This window comes from Neoarius graeffei, chromosome 16 (genome assembly GCF_027579695.1).
Source record: "Neoarius graeffei isolate fNeoGra1 chromosome 16, fNeoGra1.pri, whole genome shotgun sequence".
NCBI lineage: Eukaryota > Metazoa > Chordata > Actinopteri > Siluriformes > Ariidae > Neoarius > Neoarius graeffei.
Window position 1 is genome coordinate 64,173,454 of NC_083584.1, and position 26,052 is coordinate 64,199,505.

General features: G+C 41.0%; 1 protein-coding gene across 4 annotated transcripts in view; it reads left to right on the top strand.

Moving 5' to 3' along the window:
• The first annotated feature begins 8,704 nt into the window (after window positions 1-8,704).
• LOC132900970 (centrosomal protein of 164 kDa-like) overlaps window positions 8,705-26,052 on the top strand; it is a 79,322-nt gene continuing 61,974 nt past the window's right edge. For all 4 annotated transcript variants that reach the window (XM_060943375.1, XM_060943377.1, XM_060943376.1 and 1 more), the window contains exons 1-3: window positions 8,705-8,863; window positions 18,226-18,312; window positions 18,734-18,845. In XM_060943375.1, the coding sequence (XP_060799358.1) occupies window positions 18,231-18,312; window positions 18,734-18,845 (194 nt within the window). In that variant the 5' untranslated portion in view covers window positions 8,705-8,863; window positions 18,226-18,230. The remainder of the gene's footprint in view (window positions 8,864-18,225; window positions 18,313-18,733; window positions 18,846-26,052) is intronic.

Below are 26,052 nucleotides of genomic sequence, written 5' to 3' on the forward strand. Positions count from 1 at the left end.
TGTCAAAACAGGGAAAAAACGCCATTTAAAGTGCTTACATGGCAGGGAAATGGAACTTCTTAGCCAGCTAGCTAACATATATTAATTTAGATAGCTAGCTTACTTGTGATGTAATGTTGGCATCTTTATGCATATGTAACCACACACACACACTGATTTATCTTATGTTGATTATATGGGCGTTTCTTCAACTAGGGGCACTTTTACCATTGTGAAGTTGATGAAAAAAAACTTTTTCAAAATTTACCTAATTCAGTATCATACATTTAAATAACATACCTAGTTTTAAGATATGTAAGAGTTCAAACTTAGATTACAAGACAAATTGTTATTTTTGACATTTTATCTGACCCGCAGTGAAGAAACGTCATTTCCACCACATGTCAATCTACAACTGTAAAGTAAAAGTAGAATAAATTACACCATTTAATAATTGTTTAGGATCATGTTTGTAAGTAACTTTACCCATTTGTCCATGATATAAAACAACCATGCATTTTTAAATGAGAGAAATTAACTGTCCTATGGACCAAATGCTGTATTGAACACCTGTCACAGTGGGAAACTTAACGTTGGTTTGGGTAGGACCTTGTTAGAAAATAAATAGCATTATTTTTTTATGTTAAATAACACAAGATCTCAGAAACTGTGCATATAGTTTTAATGTGTGATGAGAACTGTTTGAATATTTTAAAAAAATATGTGTGGTGATGGAAATGACATGTGGTGGTGGAAATGACCAGGTGTTGTGGAAATGACAATGAATTGACATAAAAGTATATTTATTAGAAAAATTATAAAACTCATTTCACAGTTCACAAAATAATTAAACACACCTGTTTTTAGTTTAGTGCCAAGCCAATATCTGAATTTCATCAAACAGTTTGACTTGATGTCTCAAACATGAATGAGTACAGTTCATAGGCTGCAAATAACTCATTAAACCTATGGCTTAAGGCAGAAATATTAAAAAGTGGATTCTGAAAATTTCTAATTGGTCTCTTAAATGAACACTCTGTACTTGAAACTGTAACTAACTCCTGAAATTGTATGATTTGTATCATGGCATATCATGGAACTGCCTACTAATAGAAAGATGATCTAACAGAGGGTCTTAAAAACAGGGTATCAATGCCCACAATGCTGAACCTGAAGGGGGCTTAGATGGGTGTAACAGTCTAGGCCTATAAGTGTGTGTGTGAGAGTGTATGAGAGAGAGTGAGTGTATGAGTGAGTGTATGAGCGTATGAGAGAGAGTGTATGAGAGAGAGTGTGTATGAGAGAGTGAGTGAGTGTACTGTATGAAAGAGAGAGTGACTGAGTGTATGAGAGAGAGAGAGGGTCAGCTTTTATCTTGTCCCTATAGGCTTGTGACCTTTGTTTTGTTGTTTTAGGCGGCATCTTAAAAAAAGATTAAATGAAATCCCCCATTCTCATCTCATTATCTGTAGCCGCTTTATCCTTCTACAGGGTCGCAGGCAAGCTGGAGCCTATCCCAGCTGACTACGGGCGAAAGGCGGGGTACACCCTGGACAAGTCGCCAGGTCATCACAGGGCTGACACATAGACACAGACAACCATTCACACTCACATTCACACCTACGGTCAATTTAGAGTCACCAGTTAACCTAACCTGCATGTCTTTGGACTGTGGGGGAAACCGGAGCACCCGGAGGAAACCCACGCGGACATGGGGAGAACATGCAAACTCCACACAGAAAGACCCTCGCCGGCCCCGGGGCTCGAACCCAGGACCTTCTTGCTGTGAGGTGACAGCGCTAACCACTACACCACCGTGCCGCCATTAAATGAAATAAATATATTAATATTGTATAATATTTAAAAATTTCTATTCTAATATTATGTAACATGTTCTATTATATTAAGTATTACATATATCTTCTTTCACAATCCATGTCACCTGAACGTTATCATCCTAAATGTCATTTCCACCACATACTGTCTTTTCCACCACAGAGAGCAGTGTGGTGGAAATGACAGTGGTGGAAATGACATTTCTACACTTTTTTGTGAAAAAATGGAAGATGGCTTCACTGATTAGCTTTGAATTAATACTTAGCATTTCATGTATGCAAGATACTCTTATTTAACTTAAAATTTTCATCTCTTTAAAAACACCCATGACAGTACAGCATGTTTGGAAATGATGTACAATAAATGTATTTACTGATCAAGCAATATTTACCTTGATTTTTCTTCAGTAGTTTTTAATGAAAATTTAAATGCCCTCCATGATCGACATGTGCTCTGATGTCAGTGTAGATTTCCATGGTAACCACACAAACAATCTTTCTCACAAACTTTTTAAAGGGACATTACAGTGTTGTGGTGGAAATGACGCCAATACTGTGCGACAGGTATATTTTGTATAAAAAAATATATTAATGATGGACTCAAATGAAATATTATATGACATTGTATTTATGTGACTATTATTTAATACAGGTACATTAATAATTACCAGCTAAGTCATATTCTTAAACTTTATTTTCAGTCTTTTAGTTTAAAAGTCTGGGTGTGCGACAAGGAGAAAACAGTGATTTTGACACCTTCCAGGAGGTTGAAAAGTATGAAAAAATCATAATAGAAAGCTAGTAAAAAATTTTTAAGTGGGTTTCATTGGTAGTGTGACAAAGAAAGTGGAATTTGTCCAAAATTATAAGTATTTTTTAAAATATGACCAAATAACATAAAAGTACCCGTAGTCTAAGAATCACCCATATATAGATTCAAAGTTAGTTATGTTGATTTTAGTAAAGAGTAAATGAAGTTGATCCTACTTAAAAGTAATAATAAATTGATTTATGAATGATCATAATTACTGTAAACAAGTAAATGCAATAAAGACATTGAGACTGAGCTTACTGAAAGGTTGTTATTTTCTGAATCATGTATTGTTCTTGTGTTGTGCTGGTCTGACCAAAGTAATTTTGAATCCCGTATTCTACACTATGAATAGTGTGTTGTGCATTCAGCATCACATTATTATGTGTTGTGTTAGTTCTGCACCTGCAGCCTGTATCAATCTTTATCTTATGCTGATTCGGCTCCAGTCATTTTGAATCATGTATTGTCCACTCTGAATAGTGTGTTGTCCAAGATGCATCACTTTTTTTCATATGTTTTAATTCTTCCTGAATTGTGCATTCATGTACTGGAATGTTTGGCCTGGTTGATAAAAAATATGAGAAGCATGAGGTGTACTGACCAATAGAAAATGTTGATGAGGTTTGGTCAGATATGTTAACCAATGAGATTAATAAGCATAAACTGGCCCCCGGGGACATTTACAGGCCCTCGGGGCCATATTCTGAGTTAGTTTCTGAATTTGCAGATTTTATCTCAGATCTGGTTATTTCCTTAGACAAAGCTTTAGTTGTCGGGGATTTTAATATTCACTTCGATAACCCAGAAGACCCTTTAAAAACAGCGTTTGTGTCCATTTTAGTTTCAGTAGGGGTTAATCAGAATGTCATAGGATCGACCCATAATGGTGGTCACACTCTAGATCTAATACTAACATTCGGGTTAAACATAGAAAATATAGTCATACTTCCACAGTCTGAAGTTATCTCAGATCATTATCTCATCTCATTCAAACTATGTCTGAGTAATAATATATGCACCTCACCACACTACTGTATTAAACGTACGTTCATGTCAACTACTGCACAGAGCTTTATAAATGATCTCCCAGAGTTATCAACTTTGATTGGGTCACTGTCAGCCCCTGCAGAACTCGATCAGGCAACTGAATGCTTAGAGTCAACATTCCACCATACTTTAGATAACATAGCTCCTCTTAAAAGGAAAATGGTCAGAGACAAAAAATTAGCACCCTGGTATAATGATGACACTTGCACATTAAAACAGACCACTCGAAAATTGGAGCGTAAATGGCGTCAAACAGAATTGGTAGCGTTCAAATTAGCGTGGAAGGAGAGCTTCCTGAAGTATAGAAAAGCTCTTAGTGTTGCGAGATCAACATCCTCTTTAATAGAAGATAACAAAAATAATCCTAGATTCCTATTTCATACTGTAGCAAAATTAACCAGGAATAAGTCCACTATACACACATGCACACCTGTAGTATGTAGTAGCAACGACTTCATGAATTTTTTAATGACAAAATTAAAAATTTCCCGACAAAAAATTCAAACTACTAATTTAAGGTCAGACAATGTAAGTGACCCTGTAGTTAACAATATAACTGTATCAGATCAGCAATTAGAATGTTTTACTCCCCTAAAAGAAACTGAATTACTTTCATTAATCTCGGCATCAAAAGCCTCAACTTGCGTACTAGATCCCTTACCGACACATCTATTCAAACAGATAATGCCTGGAGTAATTGAACCGCTTCTAAAAATAATAAATTCTTCTCTTAGGATTGGCTATGCACCCAAATCCTTTAAACTAGCAGTTATCAAACCCCTGATTAAAAAACCTGACCTTGATCCCTGTCAGCTGTCCAATTATCGGCCAATATCAAACCTCCCCTTTATCTCCAAGATCCTTGAAAAAGCTGTGGCACAGCAGTTATGCTCATATTTACATAGGAATAACATCCATGAAATGTATCAGTCAGGATTTAGACCTCATCATAGCACAGAGACAGCTCTGGTTAAAGTAGTAAACGACCTACTGTTGGCGTCTGATCAGGGCTGTGTCTCGCTGCTTGTGTTGCTTGACCTTAGTGCAGCATTTGATACCATTGATCATTCCATTCTTCTGGATAGACTAGAAAATGTGGGAGTTAAGGGAACGGCCCTCTCCTGGCTCAGCTCTTATTTAACTGATCGTTATCAGTATGTTGATATAAATGGTGATATTTCTAGACGTACTGAGGTAAAGTTTGGTGTTCCACAAGGTTCTGTCTTGGGTCCACTGCTTTTTTCTTTATATATGTTACCTCTGGGCGATATTATTCGTAAGCATGGTATTAGTTTCCACTGTTATGCTGATGACACACAGTTGTATGTTTCTGCAAAACCTGATGAGAGACACCAGCTTAATAGAATTGAGGAATGTGTTAAGGACATTAGACACTGGATGCTTATTAATTTCCTTCTGCTTAACTTTGACAAGACTGAAGTACTTGTACTAGGACCACATACAGCTAGAAGTAAGTTTTCTGATTCCACAGTAACTCTGGATGGCCTTTCTGTTTCTTCATGTGCAGCAGTAAAAGACCTCGGAGTGATTATTGACCCCAGTCTTTCATTTGAAACTCACATTGATAACATTACCCGGATAGCTTTCTTTCATCTCAGAAATATTGCTAAGATAAGAAATTTAATGTCACTACGTGACACGGAAAAACTAGTTCATGCTTTCGTTACCTCCAGGTTGGATTATTGTAATGCCTTACTGTCTGGATGTTCCAATAACTGCATAAACAAGCTCCAGTTAGTTCAAAATGCAGCAGCAAGAGTCCTTACTAGAACTAGAAAATATGACCACATCACGCCTGTCTTATCCACACTGCATTGGCTCCCAATCATATTTCGTATTGATTATAAAGTACTACTATTGACCTTTAAAGTGCTGATGACACGTTTTTGACATCTTTGGCGATGTTTTATAGCATAAAAAGTAATTCCCGATGATCCATATATAAATTCACGAAGGCGCCTATTTTACAAGTTATGATAAAAAACGCGGCTATTTGGGCAAATTTGACGGGGCTGCAGCACCCAGGAGACGAATGAGGAGGAGGAGCTATATGACGTCAGCGAAAGAACCTTCCTCCTAACTTACCAGTTTGTTGTTGATGCGGCAGGTGTTCAGTTTATCATTATTAGTATTTTTATTAGACATTATTATATATATATAAGAAGAAGAAGGTCTGGGTTCGAGCCCCGTGGCCGGCGAGGGCCTTTCTGTGCGGAGTTTGCATGTTCTCCCCGTGTCCGCATGGGTTTCCTCCGGGTGCTCCGGTTTCCCCCACAGTCCAAAGACATGCAGGTTAGGTTAACTGGTGACTCTAAATTGACCGTAGGTGTGAATGTGAGTGTGAATGGTTGTCTGTGTCTATGTGTCAGCCCTGTGATGACCTGGCGACTTGTCCAGGGTGTACCCCGCCTTTCGCCCGTAGTCAGCTGGGATAGGCTCCAGCTTGCCTGCGACCCTGTAGAACAGGATAAAGCGGCTAGAGATAATGAGATGAGTGAAAGTTTTTCTCCTGAAACACCATTCATTTTCAATGGGGCCAAAAATCAATGCAAGCCTATGGAGGAAAAAGGGATGAGCAAAAAGAAAGGAAAAATATGAGTGCGGGTCAGAACCGATTGCATGTATGTGTCGGGGGAGTTGGCCTGAAGTATTATATGAGGTTTGGTGCATCTGTGATGGAGCATGTCCGAGTAGGACGATTCGATTCATGAGCCCTATTCATTCTCTATGGGAAAAAAAACAAAAGAAAAACGACAAGAATGAGAGAACGGGTGCGTTGATCCAAAAGCTGCATACAAGCACACTACACCACTTCGGGCCAGACGTCTCAGAGTTGGAACGGTGTCTCTATCTCGAACGCCCTAGGAGGAGTAGAACGAGAGAACGGGTGCGTTGATCCAAAAGCTGTATACAAGCACACTACACCACTTCAGGCCAAATGTCTCAGAGTTGGAGCGGTGTCTCTATCTCGAACGCCCTAGACAGGGGTGTCAAACCTGATCCATAAAGGGCCGTGTGGCTGCAGGTTTTCATTCCAGCCATGCAGCAGCACCCTGATTTGGCTTATTCAATCAACTGACACACCCACCCTTTAATCAAGGGTGGGTGTGGCTGCAAGTATTTGACTGTGTGAAGACAGTTCAGTTGATTGAATGAGCCAAGTCAGGTGTGCTGCTGCATGGCTGGAATGAAAACCTGCAGCCACAAGGCCCTTTATGGATCAGGTTTGACACCCCTGCCCTAGGAGGAGTAATGGATCCAAAAAACGTGTCGGAATAAGGCAGAATAAGTAAACTTAAGAACAACAATAGTGTGCTTGCCTTGTGTGCTTGACCAAGCACACTAATAACAGTGAAGGGGAGTGCTAATAAAGACATGTAAGGAATGGGGGTAAAGTTGAGAAAATAAGAGAAGGTAATGAAAGGGAAGGGGTGGCACGGTGGTGTAGTGGTTAGCACTGTCGCCTCACAGCAAGAAGGTCCGGGTTCGAGCCCCGTGGCCGGCGAGGGCCTTTCTGTGCGGAGTTTGCATGTTCTCCCCGTGTCCGTGTGGGTTTCCTCCGGGTGCTCCGGTTTCCCCCACAGTCCAAAGACATGCAGGTTAGGTTAACTGGTGACTCTAAATTGAGCGTAGGTGTGAATGTGAGTGTGAATGGTTGTCTGTGTCTATGTGTCAGCCCTGTGATGACCTGGTGACTTGTCCAGGGTGTACCCCGCCTTTTGCCTGTAGTCAGCTGGGATAGGCTCCAGCTTGCCTGCGACCCTGTAGAACAGGATAAAGCGGCTAGAGATAATGAGATGAGATGAGATTTTGCTTTTCATATTCGAAATAATCACTTCCATCAATCAATAAGCAAGTACTTAAGAGCCTTTGGATAATTACTGCATTGATTAATGTTTCATCTGCAACGATTCTTTTAACCCAAACTGATGCAGTGAGTAGATTCTCATTTCTTAAACAACCGTGTCAGAAGACGTATCCTGAAAAATATGTGGGGAAAGATGTTGCTGTGTTTCAGAAGGTCAAATGATTGGCCTGGATCAAGCAAAGAAAACAACGAAGGAGATTGCTGAAATGACTGGAATTGGGTTAAGATCTGTCCAGTGCATTATTAAAACCTGGAAGGATGGTGGTGAAACATCAACTTTGTGGAAGAAATGTGGTTGTTAAAAAAAACAACAACAACAACAAAACTCTTGACTGAGCGTGATCAGAGATCACTTAAACTCATGGTGAAGTTGAACTGTAAAGAATTGACAGTAGAATTCACTAGTAAGAGCATTTCTACATGCACAATGTGATGAGAACTCACAATGTGATGAGAACTGTACTTGGGTAGCCAAGCACATATCTGCTTTACATGCAGCAAGAAAAGCATTTACAGAGGCAGAACGTTCAGAAAGAATAAGGAGAGCACTGCGCAAACAATTGTGCAACACAGATGAGAAATATGGGCGGCACGGTGGTGTAGTGGTTAGCACTGTCGCCTCACAGCAAGAAGGTCCTGGGTTCGAGCCCCGGGGCCGGCGAGGGCCTTTCTGTGCGGAGTTTGCATGTTCTCCCCGTGTCCGCATGGGTTTCCTCCGGGTGCTCCGGTTTCCCCCACAGTCCAAAGACATGCAGGTTAGGTTAACTGGTGGCTCTAAATTGACCGTAGGTGTGAATGTGAGTGTGAATGGTTGTCTGTGTCTATGTGTCAGCCCTGTGATGACCTGGCGACTTGTCCAGGGTGTACCCCGCCTTTCGCCCGTAGTCAGCTGGGATAGGCTCCGGCTTGCCTGCGACCCTGTAGAACAGGATAAAGCGGCTAGAGATAATGAGATGAGATAATGAGATGAGAAATTTGATCGGATACCACGGTTTAACACCTAAGCCAAATACATGCGATGTGAGTGGTAAGATGGCGGCCAGATGGTTTCACTCGTCTCTACAGCTATGAGCTCAGCCGAGTGCGCATGCCTGTGAATGTCGAGCATGCGCATTAGTGAAGTGGCAGTGACAGCGGTTACCACGGTTTCCATTTTCTCAAAAATGCTACCGGGTGTTATTGACAGAGAGCTGATTAGCTTAGCAAAAGGATAACGAGATGATAGTTTTTACTTTTTCTGTTAATTTTATCTACACGTAGTGTTTTTGGATAATCTCTGATAGTCTACATGAGACGAAAGTAAGCTCCTTTGTGGCCTTTTGACGATTGGAAAAGAGGGTTTGAGGTTGAACGTAATTTTTTTTTCTTGCTAGCAACGCTGTTATTAACACCAGTCTGAGCATAATGTTTAAACCTGATCAGCTAAATGAATGGCTAATGAGCTGTTTATAATGTTTCTGAATATTTGTCCTGGCTAGCTAGCGTTGCTATGGATGCTTTTCAGTTGCTAACAAGCTAGCTAGTTGATTATCTAACTAGCCAACCTTTTAAAAGCGATAATATTATGATAAAGCACAGAGGAACCTCTTTTTTTAATTGAAGAATTAAACATACTTCAGCAGATATTTTGACGCGTTTATAACGATTTTCTAAGTTTCACTTTCACCTGTTGCTCCTCTTCTTTTAAAGTCTTTTTTTTCTGCTTCAAATATTTTTCTCAACATTTTAACAGCCTCGATGAGGATTAAACTGGTATAACGTGTTGTGTTTTTGGGGAAAAAGCATCTAAATATCAAGATGTGTGTATTAACACACACACACACACACACCTCGAGAGGGTGTTTTAATTAGTGATGCGTTGTTGGCGAAAGAGTCGACTCCCGGATCTTTTGGGAGTCGACTCTCATTAATGAAGGATCCTTTTTAAACAAAAGAAAAACAAGATCAAAAATTCTTGTGATTTTTATGTTGAAAATCTGAGTATTCTGTAGTGATGATTTTTTAATCGTGTTAATCCCACACACAGTGTCAAAGTCCAAAAGAATCCACTGAATCATGTGAGTCAAATATGAGTTGTTTGGTCGAATCAACTGAAGGAGTCCGTTTGAATCATGTGTGTGTGACTGAATCAGCAGGATGCATCCAGTATCTTGCAAAAGTATTCATCCCCCTGGGTATTTGTCCTGTTTTGTTGCATTACAAGCTGGAATTAAAATGGATTTTTTGCAGGGTTAGGACTATTTCATTTACACAACATGCCTACCACTTTAAAGGTGAAAATTGATTGTGATGCATACAATTAAAATGGAAAAAAAAAAACAGAAATCTGGAGTGTGCATAGGTATTCACCCCAAAGTCAATTCTTTGTAGAGCCACCTTTTGCTGCAATTACAGCTGCAAGTCTCTTGGGGTATGTCTCTATTAGCTTAGCACATCTAGCCACTGGGATTGTTGCCCATTCCTCAAGGCAAAACTGCTCCAACTCCAAGTTAGATGGGTTGTGTTGGTGTACAGCAATCTTCAAGTTATGCTACAGATTCTCAATTGGATTGAGGTCTGGGCTCTGACTAGGCCATTCCAAGACATTTAAATATTTCCCTTTAAACCACTCCAGTGTAGCTTTAGCAATGTGTTTAGGGTCGTTGTCCTGCTGGAACGTGAACCTTCGTCCCAGTCTCAAACCTCTGGCCAACTCAAACAGGTTTTCCTCCAGAATTGTCCTGTATTTAGTGCCATACAGCTTTCCTTCAGTCCTGACCAGCTTTCCTGTCCCTGCAGATGAAAAATATCCCCACAGCATGATGCTGCCACCACCATGCTTCACTGTAGGAATGGTGTTCTCAGGGTGTTGGGTTTACGCAGTGGTTGCATTAGACTTTTTCATTGTCCGTCATTTTGACGGACAGGGTCGTAAAAATTCCGTCATTGTCCATTATTATGTCATTTTATTTTAACTTTTAAATGACAATGTATAGAGATCTTGCAGTCACGTGACTGGAAAGTACACAACCGCCATCTTGTCGGTCAAAAACACTGCTGAATACTGCTGCACTCATGTACAGAATGGATCAATTTCAACCGACGGACTACACGGCTCATTTTTCTAATGAACAGAACTAGATATATGTCTAAAATAAACGATCTACAGATTTGTGACCCTTATGGCTTACTGGACGGAGTTTTCACGACCGATTTTGAACTGCCAGCGGAATACCCAGACGTGTATAATTACCTCATCAACTTTCCCTCGCTGTTCAGTGGTGAAGCACTGCATGCTTATAAATCTCTGGACAGTTATCTTTACAGAAATTCAGGATTTGTCAGCGACTCAGATGTGGCATCTTGTAAACAAGAAAATGATCCTCACTGGATGGGTAAGTCACTTAAGTATTGAGTATAGCACTGACCAGCCGATTATAGAATAAGGTAATTCCAAATCGTCCGTGTTGTTTACATGGCTCTGGCGTTGGAGAGGTAGAGGCTTGGCAGTGGAGATTTAAGTGGCTGTTTTCTGAGCTTAGTCAACAGGCCGGCTCTGCCTGTAGCCTCGCTTTTGCTTCCGCTCCCGGCGCCGCCTCCTTCGCTTTGCTTCCGATAACAATCCACAGAGACCCCGCTGGTCTCGCAATCTGGTCTCGTCTGGAATGTTTTTTTTTTTTTTCTCGTCCGGAATGTTGTGCATGCGATGGAAATCGCTACAAACCGTCATTTTCTGCTGGAAACCAATGTCCAGTAAGTCCATGCGGTTGTAGTGGATATTGAAGTCCGGTACAGACGAACAACACGCAAAAATACACACAAAAAACATAAAACCGTGCACAGGTAGGGAGAGCTTGTAGCCGCAGCCGTTGTAGTAGAATTGTATATAGTAGGGTTTTCCAGAAGAAAAGGTAGAAGTAGAAGGCGGAATATGGCGTTTGACCGACATGATGGCGTCTGTTACAATCTGGATCGGCTGTGACGTCACATGCAAGATCTCTATATAGGCTATAAATGCTATATATTTAATAACTTGTGTTTTCATGGACTCATTTTCATTTAAAAATTAATTCACAGAACAAGCTTGTATTATTTAATCATTTATTTATGTATTTATGATGCAAAAAGATGAACAGAGATTCTGACGTTCGGTCACTTGTGAACCCATTTTCCCTCCGCTAAAAACATTGCGGCTGTTGTGCCTTAACGGGCATACCGCATGAACAATGTTGTTTTACAACGTAGCAAGACAATTGCAGTTAAAATATGAACAGTCCACTACAACGATATAAGTGACGATCTAATTTGACCTGTTTGCATGAGCTCAAACCTTCCTTCTGGCCCGCATGGATTTAAATTGGGAGCTCGCTTGTGCATAATCAAAGTCATCAATGGAGACTGCTGCCGAGGCAATTGTCATTAAATTTTGCGTCTTTGCCTCGGACAGACGACTTCTCATTGACGTTTTAATTTTATTCTGAAGGCTGAACCCGCGCTCTGCTGCGACACTGGAGACTGGAATAACCAGCGCCACTTCAGCCAAAGTTCTGAAGTCGGGAAACATTTCTCCCAGGGAAGTGATCAGAAGCCGGCAAGAGCCTCTGAAAGTTGGATTTCCCGACCCTGCTAGTACTCTCTTCATAGGGAGGAAATCCTGCAGCATGCGGTCTTTCTGCACCAGTGGTGCAGCTGCACCCCGCGGTGACCCGTAGTGGGCTGACACGGAAGGTCTTAAATAAAACGAAGTTATGTTTAAATGTTAGTTTGTCTACCCGTGCTCTCATTAAAATGATAGTTTAGCAGATATTCGAGCAGTGATGTTCCTAAGCTTGCTGGGGAAGAATACAATAAATCGACATTTGTTTCATTTTAAAAACAAGAAAACAACTCGCCTAAACGAGCGCTATTGCATTAAGACGTGCAGGCAGGGAAACAACCCAATGCATCTCTTTTTTTAAGAGCAAAAATGACGTGTCTTCTGCAGAGAAGGGAAACATTAATCCATCTCACTGTGCTAGTGGTTAGAAAAGTCAGAGCGCGGTCAGGAGCGCGATGGGGGGAACAGCCTTGCGTAGCCGATGCACTGAACATCAAGACTCGCCGCAACGTCGGCTCAGATTGAAAGTGACGGCAGTGAAGACTATGTATACTGTATGTAAGAAAACTCTGCCACGACTTGCCAATCATTTCAATTGTGTGTTTCATCATCTCATCTCATTATCTCTAGCCGCTTTATCCTGTTCTACAGGGTCGCAGGCAAGCTGGAGCCTATCCCAGCTGACTACGGGCGAAAGGCGGGGTACACCCTGGACAAGTTGCCAGGTCATCACAGGGCTGACACATAGACACAGACAACCATTCACACTCACATTCACACCTACGGTCAATTTAGAGTCACCAGTTAACCTAACCTGCATGTCTTTGGACTGTGGGGGAAACCGGAGTACCCGGAGGAAACCCACGCGGACACGGGGAGAACATGCAAACTCCACACAGAAAGGCCCTCGCCGGCCACGGGGCTCGAACCCAGGACCTTCTTGTTGTGAGGCGACAGCGCTAACCACTACACCACCGTGCCGCCTCATTATGTTTTATTATTGTTATTATTAGGCTATTATTGTTATTGGTAATGGTAACGGTAAACGTCCGTCAAAATGACCGACGGCCTTCAGATTTTTCCGTCATAGCTAAAAAAAATCCGTCAATGACGGACAATTGTCGGTTAACGCGACCTATGGGTTTCCGCCACACATGGCATTTCCCATGATGGACAAAACGTTCAATTTTAGTCTCATTTGACCAGAGAATCTTCTTCCATGTGTTTGGGGAGTCAGTCACATGCTGTTGGGCAAACTCCAAATGTATTTTCTTAAGCAATGACTTTTTCTGCCCACTCTTCCATGAAGCCCCACTCTGTGGACTGTACAGTTTAAAGTGGTCCTATGGACAGATACTCCCATCTCCGCTGTGGATCTTTGCAGCTCCTTCAGTGTTATCTTTGGTGTCTTTGTTGCATCTCTGATTAATGCCCTCCTTGCCCGGTCTGTGAGTTTTGGTGGGCGGGGCCTTCTCTTGTCAGGTTTGTAGTGGTGCCATATTCTTTCCATTTTGCTATAATGGATTTAATTGCGCTCCCTGGGATGTTTTTTTATAACCCAACCCTGATCTATACTTCTCCACAACTTTGTCTCTGACCTGTTTGGAGGCTCCTTGGTTTTCATGTTGCTTGTTTAGTAGTGTTGCAGAGTCAGGGTCCTTCCAGAACAGGCTGATTTATTCAGACATCATGTGACACTTTGATTGCACACAGGTGGATCTTAATTAACTGATTATGGGACTTATGAAGTGAATTGGTTGGAGCAGCTCTTATTTAGGGGTTTCATACCAAAGGGGGTGAATACCTATGCACACTCCAGATTTCTGGGGTTTTTTTTCATCGTAATTATTGTGTCACAATTAAAAAAAACAACAACAACAATTTGCACCTTTAAAGTGGTCGGCCACACTTAGGATCTGGCGTTATATCACTAAACACGCTGTCCGGAGAAGGTTTTTATCAGCATTACAACCTCTAATTAAAAATTAGGCTTTCCCTCCAGGCATAAGAATGAGTATTTTCAGTGTTTGGTATTCCAAGGAACTAAGATTTGTTTCTGATTAATTTGAAAATGGTCGTTTTATGTCATTCAGACAAATTCAGAATAAGTACAAAATACCAAATAACCACTTTTTTGGTTTTCTCCAAGTGAGGTATTTTGTAAAATCATATCTTACATTCCCAAATGATCAACCTATTTTAAGCCCTATTTAAAGCTTTCTTCTTCATTTTAATCTAACCGCCTCTAATGACAAGAAATTCATTTCTTTTTTTTATGGAAAATTAATCTCCTTGAAGTCTGCTAATGCTGATCGAACCAGGGAGCGACAGGAAAAGGACTTGGACATTAAGCTTAATGCAGAGATGTGGTCAGATGCTTTTGTGTCTGCTAAGAAAATATTCATGTGCAAACCGACTCCGGGAGAGCGTGTATAAAATTTTACAACGGATGCAGCGCACTCCTGACTTTCTAGACAAAATTAATAACCAGATTTCTCCCCTTCGTGTGACGTGTAAAAAAAGAAGTGGGAACCTATTACCACTGTATCTGGCAATGTCCATTAATATCTAGATATTGGAGAAATATCGCGAAGCAGCTTAGCTCAATTTTCCACAGAATAGTTGCTTTAGACCCAGCATTGTTTCTTCTGGGTAGTATACCTTCGGGACAGCTCTCTTTATCCACTGCACAGCTGACTTTAAGGTGTAAACTTCTGCTTTTAGCTAGGCGATGTATTCTGTTCCAGTGGATTCAGGAGAAGCCTCCCTCAGTTACGCAATGGTACAGAGAAACATTTAAAAAAATTTCCTACGGAACACGTCAATGCTACTTTAAAAGGTAACAGCAATGTCTTTTATAATGTATGGCAGCCCCTTCTTGATCATCTTCCCAGTGATCTTGTTGATCTGTTGCAGAAAGGGCATCCATACCTCGTCTTTAAATACAAGTCATAGGCTTTTGAACCTCTTCCTTTGACATGACCCTCATGCCAACAGTAATGTATATAAAATATAATCCTACTATGTGCCGATATAACCCATACACATTTTTCCCCCTTCTTTTTCTTTTGATTTGGAGCAATTCCAGCGTTATGGACGTGACACTTGAACTCAAAATGGCAACAAATGACCCAGTGCATGTTTTATTGTCTCCCAGTATTTAAACAGGTGTTGCATATTTTAAGGCTGTACCATACTGGAGAAGTGATAGAACAAGAACAATTCCCATAGTACATCTAGGGCATGCCAGAAAACGCCAATAAAAGATGCGTTATGGATGTGACAGAAAAAGTATCACTTTTCTTGGGTGACTGTACATTTTTATCAAACTCTGTGAAATTGTAAACCTAATGTCGAAATGGAGATATCCATTTGATAGAGGGGTCCAAGGTGAATATTAAAAAAATCTTTGTTTAAAATATTTTGTATTTCATGCAGAGTTTCGGAAGGAAAAGTCAGCATTATGGATGCGACGAAATTCCGTTATGGATGTGGCACGTCTGAAATAGACATGGCATATGTTTAGAAAATCAGCAATTTAACCACCATAACCCTTTGAAAAACTCTCTAAATATCAGCTAAAACTATCAAAGTTCTTAAATAATATTTAGGATGGCTATTGTTTTGCTGTTTTGTGGATTTTAGCATACATTTCTGTGGCTTGTGGCAATAATATAGAATTGTACATGATCAAAGTTGATTTTAGCTTGGGGTTTACATTATAAGAAAGACTGACAGTGACATATTAGGTTGGTTACAGATTGGTTCAACTTATTCACATCTGTAAAATACAGGCCTAGGTGAGATCTCTGGGAGTGGTTTTGATGTATTACATGTTGCTTTATTTTTGCATGGTGAGGTTGACATTTACATGGAATTGCCCTTTGGCAAGATCTGTGCTGTATGGTTTGTTTGTTGGTTTGTTTTTTTATATATAAAAAATGAATAAAATATTGAAAAAAAAAGTTGTAAGCATGTTGTGTAAATCAAATGGTGCTCACGCCCCAAAAAATCCATTTTAAGTCCATCTTGTAATGCAACAAAACAGGACAAACACCAAGGGGGATGAATACTTTTGCAAGGCACTGTATGTGGATCATGCATATACTGTTTTTACGTGCTGTTTATTTTTAATATAAAATGCAAAGCATAATGCATTAAACAGTATTTTATTGTTGACCGTAGGTGTGAATGGTTGTGTGTGTCTATGTGTCAGCCCTGTGATGACCTGGCGACTTGTCCAGGGTGTACCCCGCCTTTCGCCCGTAGTCAGCTGGGATAGGCTCCAGCTCGCCTGCGACCCTGTAGAACAGGATTTAGATTTAGATTCACTTTATTCATCCCACATCGGGGAAATTCACGTGTTACAGTAGCAAGAAAATGTCAAACAGATAACAAATAAAACTGAAATAAAAATTAGACAAACGAAGGATTAAATACAGAGGGCTATTTGCATTATCTACCGTGAAAAAGTATAGAAAAATTGCCTTATTGAGAGGCTCGGAAACATTGCACATTACAGGTAGACTCTGTATATATACATACATATATAAAGTATGCATAAAAATAGTTTAGGGCTTATATTATTGCACATAATAATTGCATCGATGAGAGATGGCAGAGGTAGTAGTGGTGAATTAAACGACAAACAGGTTATTGGTGCTACGTTACAAGTAGTGGGTGTTATACAGTCTGACAGCAGCAGGTATGAATGACCTGCGGTATCTCTCCTTCTTACACCATGGGTGTAGCAGTCTACTACTAAACGAGCTGCTTAAAGCCCCCACAGCCTCATGTAGGGGGTGAGAGGGGTTCTCCATGATTGAGGTCAGCATCCTCCTCTCACCCACCTCCTCAATGGAGTCCAGAGGACAGTCCAAGACTGAGCCAGCCCTTCTGACCAGTTTATTAAGTTTCTTCCTGTCCCTCTCTGAACTTCCACAGCCCCAGCAGACCACAGCGTAGAAAATCGCTGATGCTACCACAGAGTCGTAAAAAGTCCGAAGCAGTGTCCTGCACACACCAAAAGACCTCAGTCTTCTCAAGAGGTGGAGACGACTTTGGCCCTTCTTGTACAGGACATCTGCGTTGCTAGTCCAGTCCAGTTTGTTGTTGAGGTGAACACCCAGGTATTTGTACTCCTCCACGATAAAGCGGCTAGAGATAATGAGATGAGATGAACAGCAGCTCTGACAATAGTGCAGCAGCAAATCACAGCTTGATGTTAAGGTCACAAAATGTTTTCCCATAACAGCGAGAATCAGAGTGATTTATTTCACATAATGCAGTTCAGTAAACAACATAAGCGTTGCCTTGGTGAAGTCTGAAATTTTGGATGGTTTCAACAAGGAAAAAAAAAACTGGCAGTGAGTCATTTGCGAGTCAGAGTCGACTCTTGTTGATGATATGACCCGATTGATTTGACTCACTGAAAAGAGCTGCAGTTCTCATCATTAGCGGTAAAGACTTGGTGAAATGAATCATCTCATCTCATCTCATTATCTCTAGCCGCTTTATCCTTCTACAGGGTCGCAGGCAAGCTGGAGCCTATCCCAGCTGACTACGGGCGAAAGGCGGGGTACACCCTGGACAAGTCGCCAGGTCATCACAGGGCTGACACATAGACACAGACAACCATTCACACTCACATTCACACCTACGGTCAATTTAGAGTCACCAGTTAACCTAACCTGCATGTCTTTGGACTGTGGGGGAAACCGGAGCACCCGGAGGAAACCCACGCGGACACGGGGAGAACATGCAAACTCCACACAGAAAGGCCCTCGCCGGACCCGGGGTTCGAACCCAGGACCTTCTTGCTGTGAGGCGACAGCGCTAACCACTACACCACCGTGCCGCCCTTGAAATGAATCAGGTGTATTCAATACAATCATGCAGGAGTGGATGACAAACTTTATACGGTATCCTACAACTACTCTATACTATGCCTTGGAGTGGTCAGCGCTGTGGTTTGCACCTATTTGCAGGCCAGAATATGACTCAGAGGAACGCAGTCAGCATTGGCACTTGCACAACAGCTTAGTTGTTATCGTGTTTGATCAAATTCAATGTTTGTCCCCCCCAGTCAGCATGAGCACCTCTGCACTGCGAATTGGTGACCAGCTGATCCTGGAAGAGGATTACGATGAGAACTACATTCCATCTGAACAAGGTAACAAAGTCTGACAGGATCAGACTTCCCAAGGGGAAGCCTGTAGTCTTTAGCTGTGTCATATTATGTAAGCGAATCACACGCTCATCTTTAAATACTTTGTTTGGCCCAGTGATATCGTTTCTGTCTTTTACATAAAATAACAAAAGGACAGGTCTTTGAATGGTCTTGATTTTGGACAGATGTGACGACGCATTGGATCTGGGTTTTCAGGAGAAGATCCTTCTTTTCATTGAATTTCTACACAGACGGAACCATTTTTTACTAAATGTAGTCATTTTTCAAGTACAATGTGATATGATGGTCAAATTTGCACGTGATGGTAGGCATGCTCTGATATAGCCTGATGGTTTTGTTTATTGTGCATGATGGTGGTTCATCTCCCTTCTCACCATTCTATCTCTTCCTTCCTTCTCTTTAGAGATCCATGAATATGCCCGAGAGATTGGGATTGATCCTGAGAGGGAGCCGGCGCTCTTGTGGCTGGCCAGAGAGGGCATTGTTGCCCCGTTGCCTGCGGAATGGAAGCCCTGGTACGGTAGGAGGAGTTTTTAATGCCCGGGTCAGATGGCAGGCTGCAACTAGTTTTCAACTACTTGCGTCTAGCTGCGTTAACAAAATCGCAGGTACACGTAAGACTGGTCTTGTTATTGACGCACGGCAAAGCAGATAATGGCAGAGTGTTGCAGAGGGTCTTTAGTAGAGGCAGGTTGACAGAAGTGGATCACGATCTGTTCGCATTTCAGCTGCGATTCGCTTCCAGTCGGTGCAAATAGCAGGTTGACGCATGTAGAGGCAGGTGGTCATGCAACGCTTGAGCAACCAATCGCGGGTTAAAAAAAGCATGATCGAGTCCAGAAACGCAGCCCCGCAACGGGAAAGAGCTCTCAGTTCAAAGAACACAGTTCAGAAGTTTAAAAGTTCAAAGTGCTTCCGCGTCGGGAAAACAACGCGCTCACAGTCCCAATAACAGATATCCACAGAAGAGCGAAATACTCCACAGCGCGCGGCAAAGTAGCAAAATATTGGAATACAAAAACCAGCAAAAAACCATATCCTGAGGCGAAGACAATCCCGCGCCGACTGTCTTTACACGGTAGGATATACCGCAGCCACCGCACCTGGCAGGCATTAAGGCCTGCTCCTTCTGTGTGGTGGCTAGCATAGAAGTCGCTCCCCTCAGACGTCTTCAACTAAAAGCAGAGCTGCACGACGAAGACCTGTAGACTTCACAGGGTTTTCAAGTGGGCACCCCACCTTACCGGTGTTTCGTCAACAAGCCCACGACACCTCAGTGGGGCCTGACAGCAGAACCAGCGTCCTAGAACTGCTCCCTCTGTCATTCAGGAACCTGCCGTGCAACTCTGTCCCCCCTCTTCTCTGCCAGCCTGGCTTAGCCACCGGTCACTTCTCTTTAGCCACAACCACCTGGATGCCTGTTCCGCCTGCTTTGAGATTCTGTTCACCAAGTTCTTATGGGTTACACCCCTAACCCCAAGCCGTCCTAGTGTTCTCCAAAGGGACTGCCCTGGGAACCCCCTGCAACCCACCTCCACTGGTAGCTTCCAGGTTCTCCACCCCCTCTGCTGGCTCTCTACAAGGAGGGGCTGGTACTTCCCCAGCTTGCGTTCGTGTGCCTCCTCAATCCGAATGAATACACTGCAAAAAATGATATCTTAGCAAGTGAAAATATCTTGAAAATAGTTGAAACGAGCTTGCATTTTCTATTAGAAGAACACAAGACACCAATTCTGAGATTATTAAACCTAGTTCTAGATTGCAACCAACTTATTCTACGATGTCTTCTCAAGTAAGTTTTACTTTTCTGTCCATGCAGCAAGATCATTTCACTAGTATTAAGTAATTTTCTCCTCAAATTCAGTTTTCAATTTTTTGCAGTGTATCCGAGCGGTATAATATGTGGACGAGAGACAGGTGTGTTGGCCGCAGTGCAGGGAAAGCTTGGGGAAAACCGGGGAATGGGATGGAAGATCGCATCAGGACTTAGATGTTCCCGGCTGGCTCGTGACAAGATTCAGCTTAAAAGCTCTGCGTCTTGCAATACGTCTGACCACAATGAAGGATTTGACGCAAAACACCTGCGTCCACCCGACCGATCTCAGGTCGCAGCATGCGTCTTTCTGCCATCTGACCTGGGCATTACGCACACGCACACACACCGAGCTTCTTCTTCTTCTTTTAGCTGTTCCTGTTAGGGGTCGTCACAGTGGCTCTGTTCCACATGTGGCAGATTCTACCGTAACTGGATCCATTAACCACTTGCCCACAAAATAAGACATTTTTCTTGTCCTTTTTTCAGTGAGGTAATATTTTCAAAATATGGTATTTGGTCTTCTAAAACAGCACGTCATTTAAAAATACACTGAGTATATCAATAAAAGATTTTTAAAGAATAAAGTTCTATTTCTTTGACATATCTGACAGACATAACTCCCACTTTAAAAATCCCTTTCATTATCCCTGTTGCTATAGTCAGTGAATTTCTGTCAGATGACCTGACGATAGACTCAGCCATTATGGATCTTTGGTAGTTATCGTGTGGAAGCAGGCTTTATCATTTTTGGGTGTCAACAGATAGAGTTGAAATAGATTAACAGCGAAAAAACTACAACCCCGATTCCAAAAAAGTTGGGACAAAGTACAAATTGTAAATAAAAACGGAATGCAATAATTTACAAATCTCAAAATCTGATATTGTATTCACAATAGAACATAGACAACATATCAAATGTCGAAAGTGAGACATTTTGAAATTTCATGCCAAATATTGGCTCATTTGAAATTTCATGACAGCAACACATGTCAAAAAAGTTGGGACAGGGTCAATAAGAGGCTGGAAAAGTTAAAGGTACAAAAAAGGAACAGCTGGAGGACCAAATTGCAACTCATTAGGTCAATTGGCAATAGGTCATTAACATGACTGGGTATAAAAAGAGCATCTTGGAGGACTTCCTGTGTGGCGCTAGAGAGAGATGGACGTGTAAGAGGAGAGCTCCTCATAGTCGATTAGAAAATTAAGCCTCCTTGAGATAATAAGGTACTGAGATTGTTCAAATTCATCGACAAAGGGAGGAAAAATGCAACAGAGTCAGAAAAGTGATAAGAAGTTGAACAGAACTAAAATGAGGACGGATTCAAAAACTGGAGACGGGAAGCATGGTGGAGAGGAGGTAACCGCGTGTGGAGAAAATGAAAGTAACCAAAAGACTATTATCGAACATCTTTCACAACTTTCAAAAGAATTTAAAAGCCTGAAGGAAGAAATGAGAAGGGACTTAAATGCTTTCAAGTGTGAGGTGTTAAAAACTATGAAAGATGACTTTGCTGAGTTTAAAGATGGCGTTGTGAGAGAGTTACAGACTCAGAATGCTAGCATTACCGAAGCACAATCACGCATAGCCGATCTGGAGTCAACCTGCCTGGAGTTCAAAGACGCTCTGGTTGCGACTCTAAGGCAAAGCATCGAAATGAAAGATAAAATGACTGATTTGGAGAGTCGCTCCAGGCGAAACAATCTACGCATTTACGGAGTACCGGAAGACAAAGAGGGGAAATCAGTCACTGACTTTGTGAACGAACTGCTTCGTGAACAGCTCGAACTCCCCCCTGGGATGGACCTACAGATCCAACGAGCGCATAGAGCTCTTGCTCCAAAACCGTCAGCAGGGTCGGCACCCAGATCCCTAATAGTGAATTTTCTGCAATATCACGTCAAGGAATTGGTTCTGCAAAAGGGCTGGCAGAAGAAGATTGAGCTAGATGGGCGGCGAATTTACTTTGATAATGACTATGCAGCAGACGTCTTAGAGAAACGAAAGGCGTATGGCCCGATCAAATCTGTCCTGAGAGAAAAGGGAATCCGCTTCCAAACTCCTTACACTAAAATGCGTATCCACTGGGAATCTGGTCAACGATCATACGAGAACGCAGAAGAAGCAGCGGAGGATCTCAATCGACGTGGATTTCAGGTGACGGTGAAAGCAAAGAGTCCGAACGCGATGAAAATAATGGAGGAACGCCTGGGTGAACTACTCTCGTGGAAAACCATCAGCACCGGCGACAAAGCAGCTCATCGAGCAAGGGAGAGACTCCTGGAATTCAGAAGAGATTCACAGCCGGGGGAATAAACTACAGTGAGCAGAATAAGAAGAGACACTCATATATTCTGGGAGTGACACAAAGTGAGGTACTTTTGGTTATTTAATGTAAGTGCATGGAGAGTCTCCATAGCTTTTCTTTGGAGGTGTAGCTTATACAAAGTTGAGGCACTCGTCACTTCGCATGTAGGCATACAAAATACAGATATTGATTTAGATATTGTAAATTAGGATTTTTTTTCCCTTCTCAATTATTATTATTTTATTGATATAATTATTACCACTTAACCTGCTCTAATTATCAACCCGACTGAGGACAATTTAACGCCAAATGTTGGACACTTCTAGTGGAGAAGAGAACTTTCTCACTAGGGAGGGCCCCTTCGTGCTTGAGGCACCTTTCCCTCCTCCCCCCAACAGGGAACCCAAAGGATGTTTAAACTCATTCCTTTCTTCTGAAGTCACTAAACTTTATGTAATTGTTCATTGGTTGTTACAGAGTTCACCTGTAGTAATTGTTAAGTTTCAGTCTGGATTGTGGAATTATGTTAATATGAATGATAGAGAATAGTGTTAAGATACTGTCATTGAATGTAAATGGCCTGAATAACCCCATTAAGCGACAAAAGGTAATGTCTAAACTAAGGAAAGAGAAGGCCCAGATTATTTACCTACAAGAGACTCACTTGACTGATCAGGAGAGTGAAAAACTCAAGAAATTTGGTTTCATGAACACTTTCTATAGCTGTTTTAGAAATAAGGGCAAAAGAGGTGTTAGTATATTGATTTCCAACACAGTGAAATTTGAATGTATCAATATGACTAAGGATAAAGAGGGAAGATTTATTATAGTGAAAGGAAAGCTAGAAAACGAGTTAATGACTTTGGTTAATGTTTATGCCCCACCCAACAGTGATAAGCGGTTTGTTAAATCTCTTCTTGATAAAATAATAATGCAGTCAGAGGGAATATTGATATGTGGTGGAGATTTTAACATTGTGATGGATGATAAGATGGACACAACAAACAAGAAAAAAACAATTAACCAAGTAACTAAAATTATTAAAACTACATTCAAGGAGTTTGGCATAGTTGATTTATGGAGAGAACTCCACCCCACTCAAAGGGATTATACACATTATTCACCGCCCCATGACAGTTATGCCAGAATTGATTATTTCTTTATAAATAAAATAGACCTGTTTAGAATAAAAGAATGTGAAATCGAAGGAGCAGACGTATCAGACCATTGTGCAATGTGTCTAAAAATCCAATTGGATACACAAAAGAAAATAAAACAATGGAGGTTAAATGTTGGGATTTTAAACGATGAAGTATTAGTTAGGGAGATGACTGAAGAAATTTCAACATATTTGACTGAAAATGATAATGGTGAAGTGAGTCCTGTTATTTTATGGGATGCCCTAAAAGCAGTCTTAAGAGGGAAATTAATAGCAAAAACGGCAGCCATGAAAAAAGCTAAAGAGAGGGTTTTTCTTAAACAAAAAGAGATTCTGACTAAAATTGAACAACAACATAAAAATTCTGGGGACCCTTTGTTACTCCCCCAAATTAAAGAAGCAAGGGAGAACATAAACTATTAAATGCAGAAATTGAAAAAAAGACAATATTCCTAAAACAATTCTACTATGAAGTAGGGCCTAGGGCCTCTAGATTGTTAGCTAAACGATTAAAGAAGCAACAGGCTGACAGGACAATACATAAAATAAGAGATGTATATACTAACCAGGTAATCTACGATCCCAAAGGGATTGGCTTAAATTTTGTGAACTACTACAAGAATCTTTATAGTCAACCCTTAGCAGCAAATGTTAATCAAATGAGAACCTTTTTACAGAATCTTGATCTGCCATCTATTGGGAAACATCAGAATGACCTACTCACCAAACCATTTACAGTGTTGGAAATAGAGAATGCAATAAACAGATTAAAGTCAAACAAATCCCCAGGTAGCGATGGTCTACCCTCAGAATGGTACAAAACATTTAAGGAACAACTTGTACCATTACTTTTGTCATCTTTTAACCATTCACTTGAGAAAGGCAAAATACCCCCTTCATGGAAAGAAGCAGTGATATCAGTTATCCCCAAGGGGAATAACAACGAGACATGCTCAGGTTATAGACCTATATCGATTCTCAACGTAGATTATAAAATATACACTTCTATTATTGCTAAAAGATTTGACCAATTCATGAAAGACATTATTGACGAAGATCAGACAGGTTTCATTAAGGGCCGTCAAACACATGACAATATAAGAAGAACTCTTCATGTTCTAGAACATGTTAAACAAAACAATATCAGTGCTGCATTTATAAGCCTTGATGCCGAAAAGGCTTTTGACTGTGTCAGCTGGGTTTTCCTTTATGAGGTTCTTAAAAAGTTTGGACTGAACACAAAGGCAATTGAGTGTATTAAGACACTCTATCAAAACCCAACTGCAAGAATCAAAATCAATGGCAGCTTGACAGAGACCATACAACTAGAACGATCAACCAGACAGGGCTGTTGCCTCTCTCCAACCCTGTTTGCAATCTTTATAGAACCACTGGCGCAAACAGTTAGACAGAGTAAGGAGCTTAAGGGCATCAGAATAGATGGAGAAGAACACATTATCGGCCTCTTTGCTGACGATGTGATCTGTTATCTAGAAGAACCGGATGTATGTCTCCCTAAACTGATTAGTCAACTGGAGGTCTATGGTTTTTATTCTGGATATAAATTGAATTTGACCAAAACACAAGTTTTAACATTCAATTACTCTCCAACCAAAGATATACAAGAAAAATTCAAATTTAACTGGAAATCAACAACAATGAAGTACCTTGGGGTAACTATAACAAAAACAACAGAAAGCCTATATGGCTCAAATTATGACAAAATAGATAAAAGTATCAAAAAAGACATAGATAGATGGACCGTCCTGTCTCTGGACTTCAGTTCACGAATAGCGACAATAAAAATGAATGTCCTTCCACGCCTGCTCTATCTTTTCCAGGCTTTACCTGTGGAAATTCCAGAGAAGCAATTTAGAGCATGGGACAAAACCATATCCAGATTTATTTGGAATGGACAAAGACCGAGAATTAAATTTGTGACTTTACAGTTGGAAAAACAAAAAGGAGGAATGGCATTGCCCAACCTCAAGGAGTATTTCCATGCAGCGCAAATCAAACACATAGTCTGCTGGTGTGATAAATCCTATGAAGCCAAATGGAAGAACCTAGAGCAGTTTGCGCAAAAGAGGGAAATCTCAAGTCTTATTGGCGATGCTGATGAAGCCAAAGACTTTTATAACCACATGGGCACCATCACCAAATTTACACTTAAAGTGTGGTATGACATCACACGTAAACATAAATTAGAGTCAGATACCAGGATGCTTAGATGGCCAGTATATGATAAATGTTTCATTCCAAATACCCAAGATCAGAGATTCAAACATTGGGCCTCATGTGGAATAACAGCTCTGTGTACTGTAATTAAAGAGGGGAGAATTTTGAGCTTTCAAGACTTGAAGGAAAGGTTCTTATTGGACAACCAAGATTATTTTAGATATTTACAGCTTAGAAACTATTACAATAAGGAGGTTAAACCA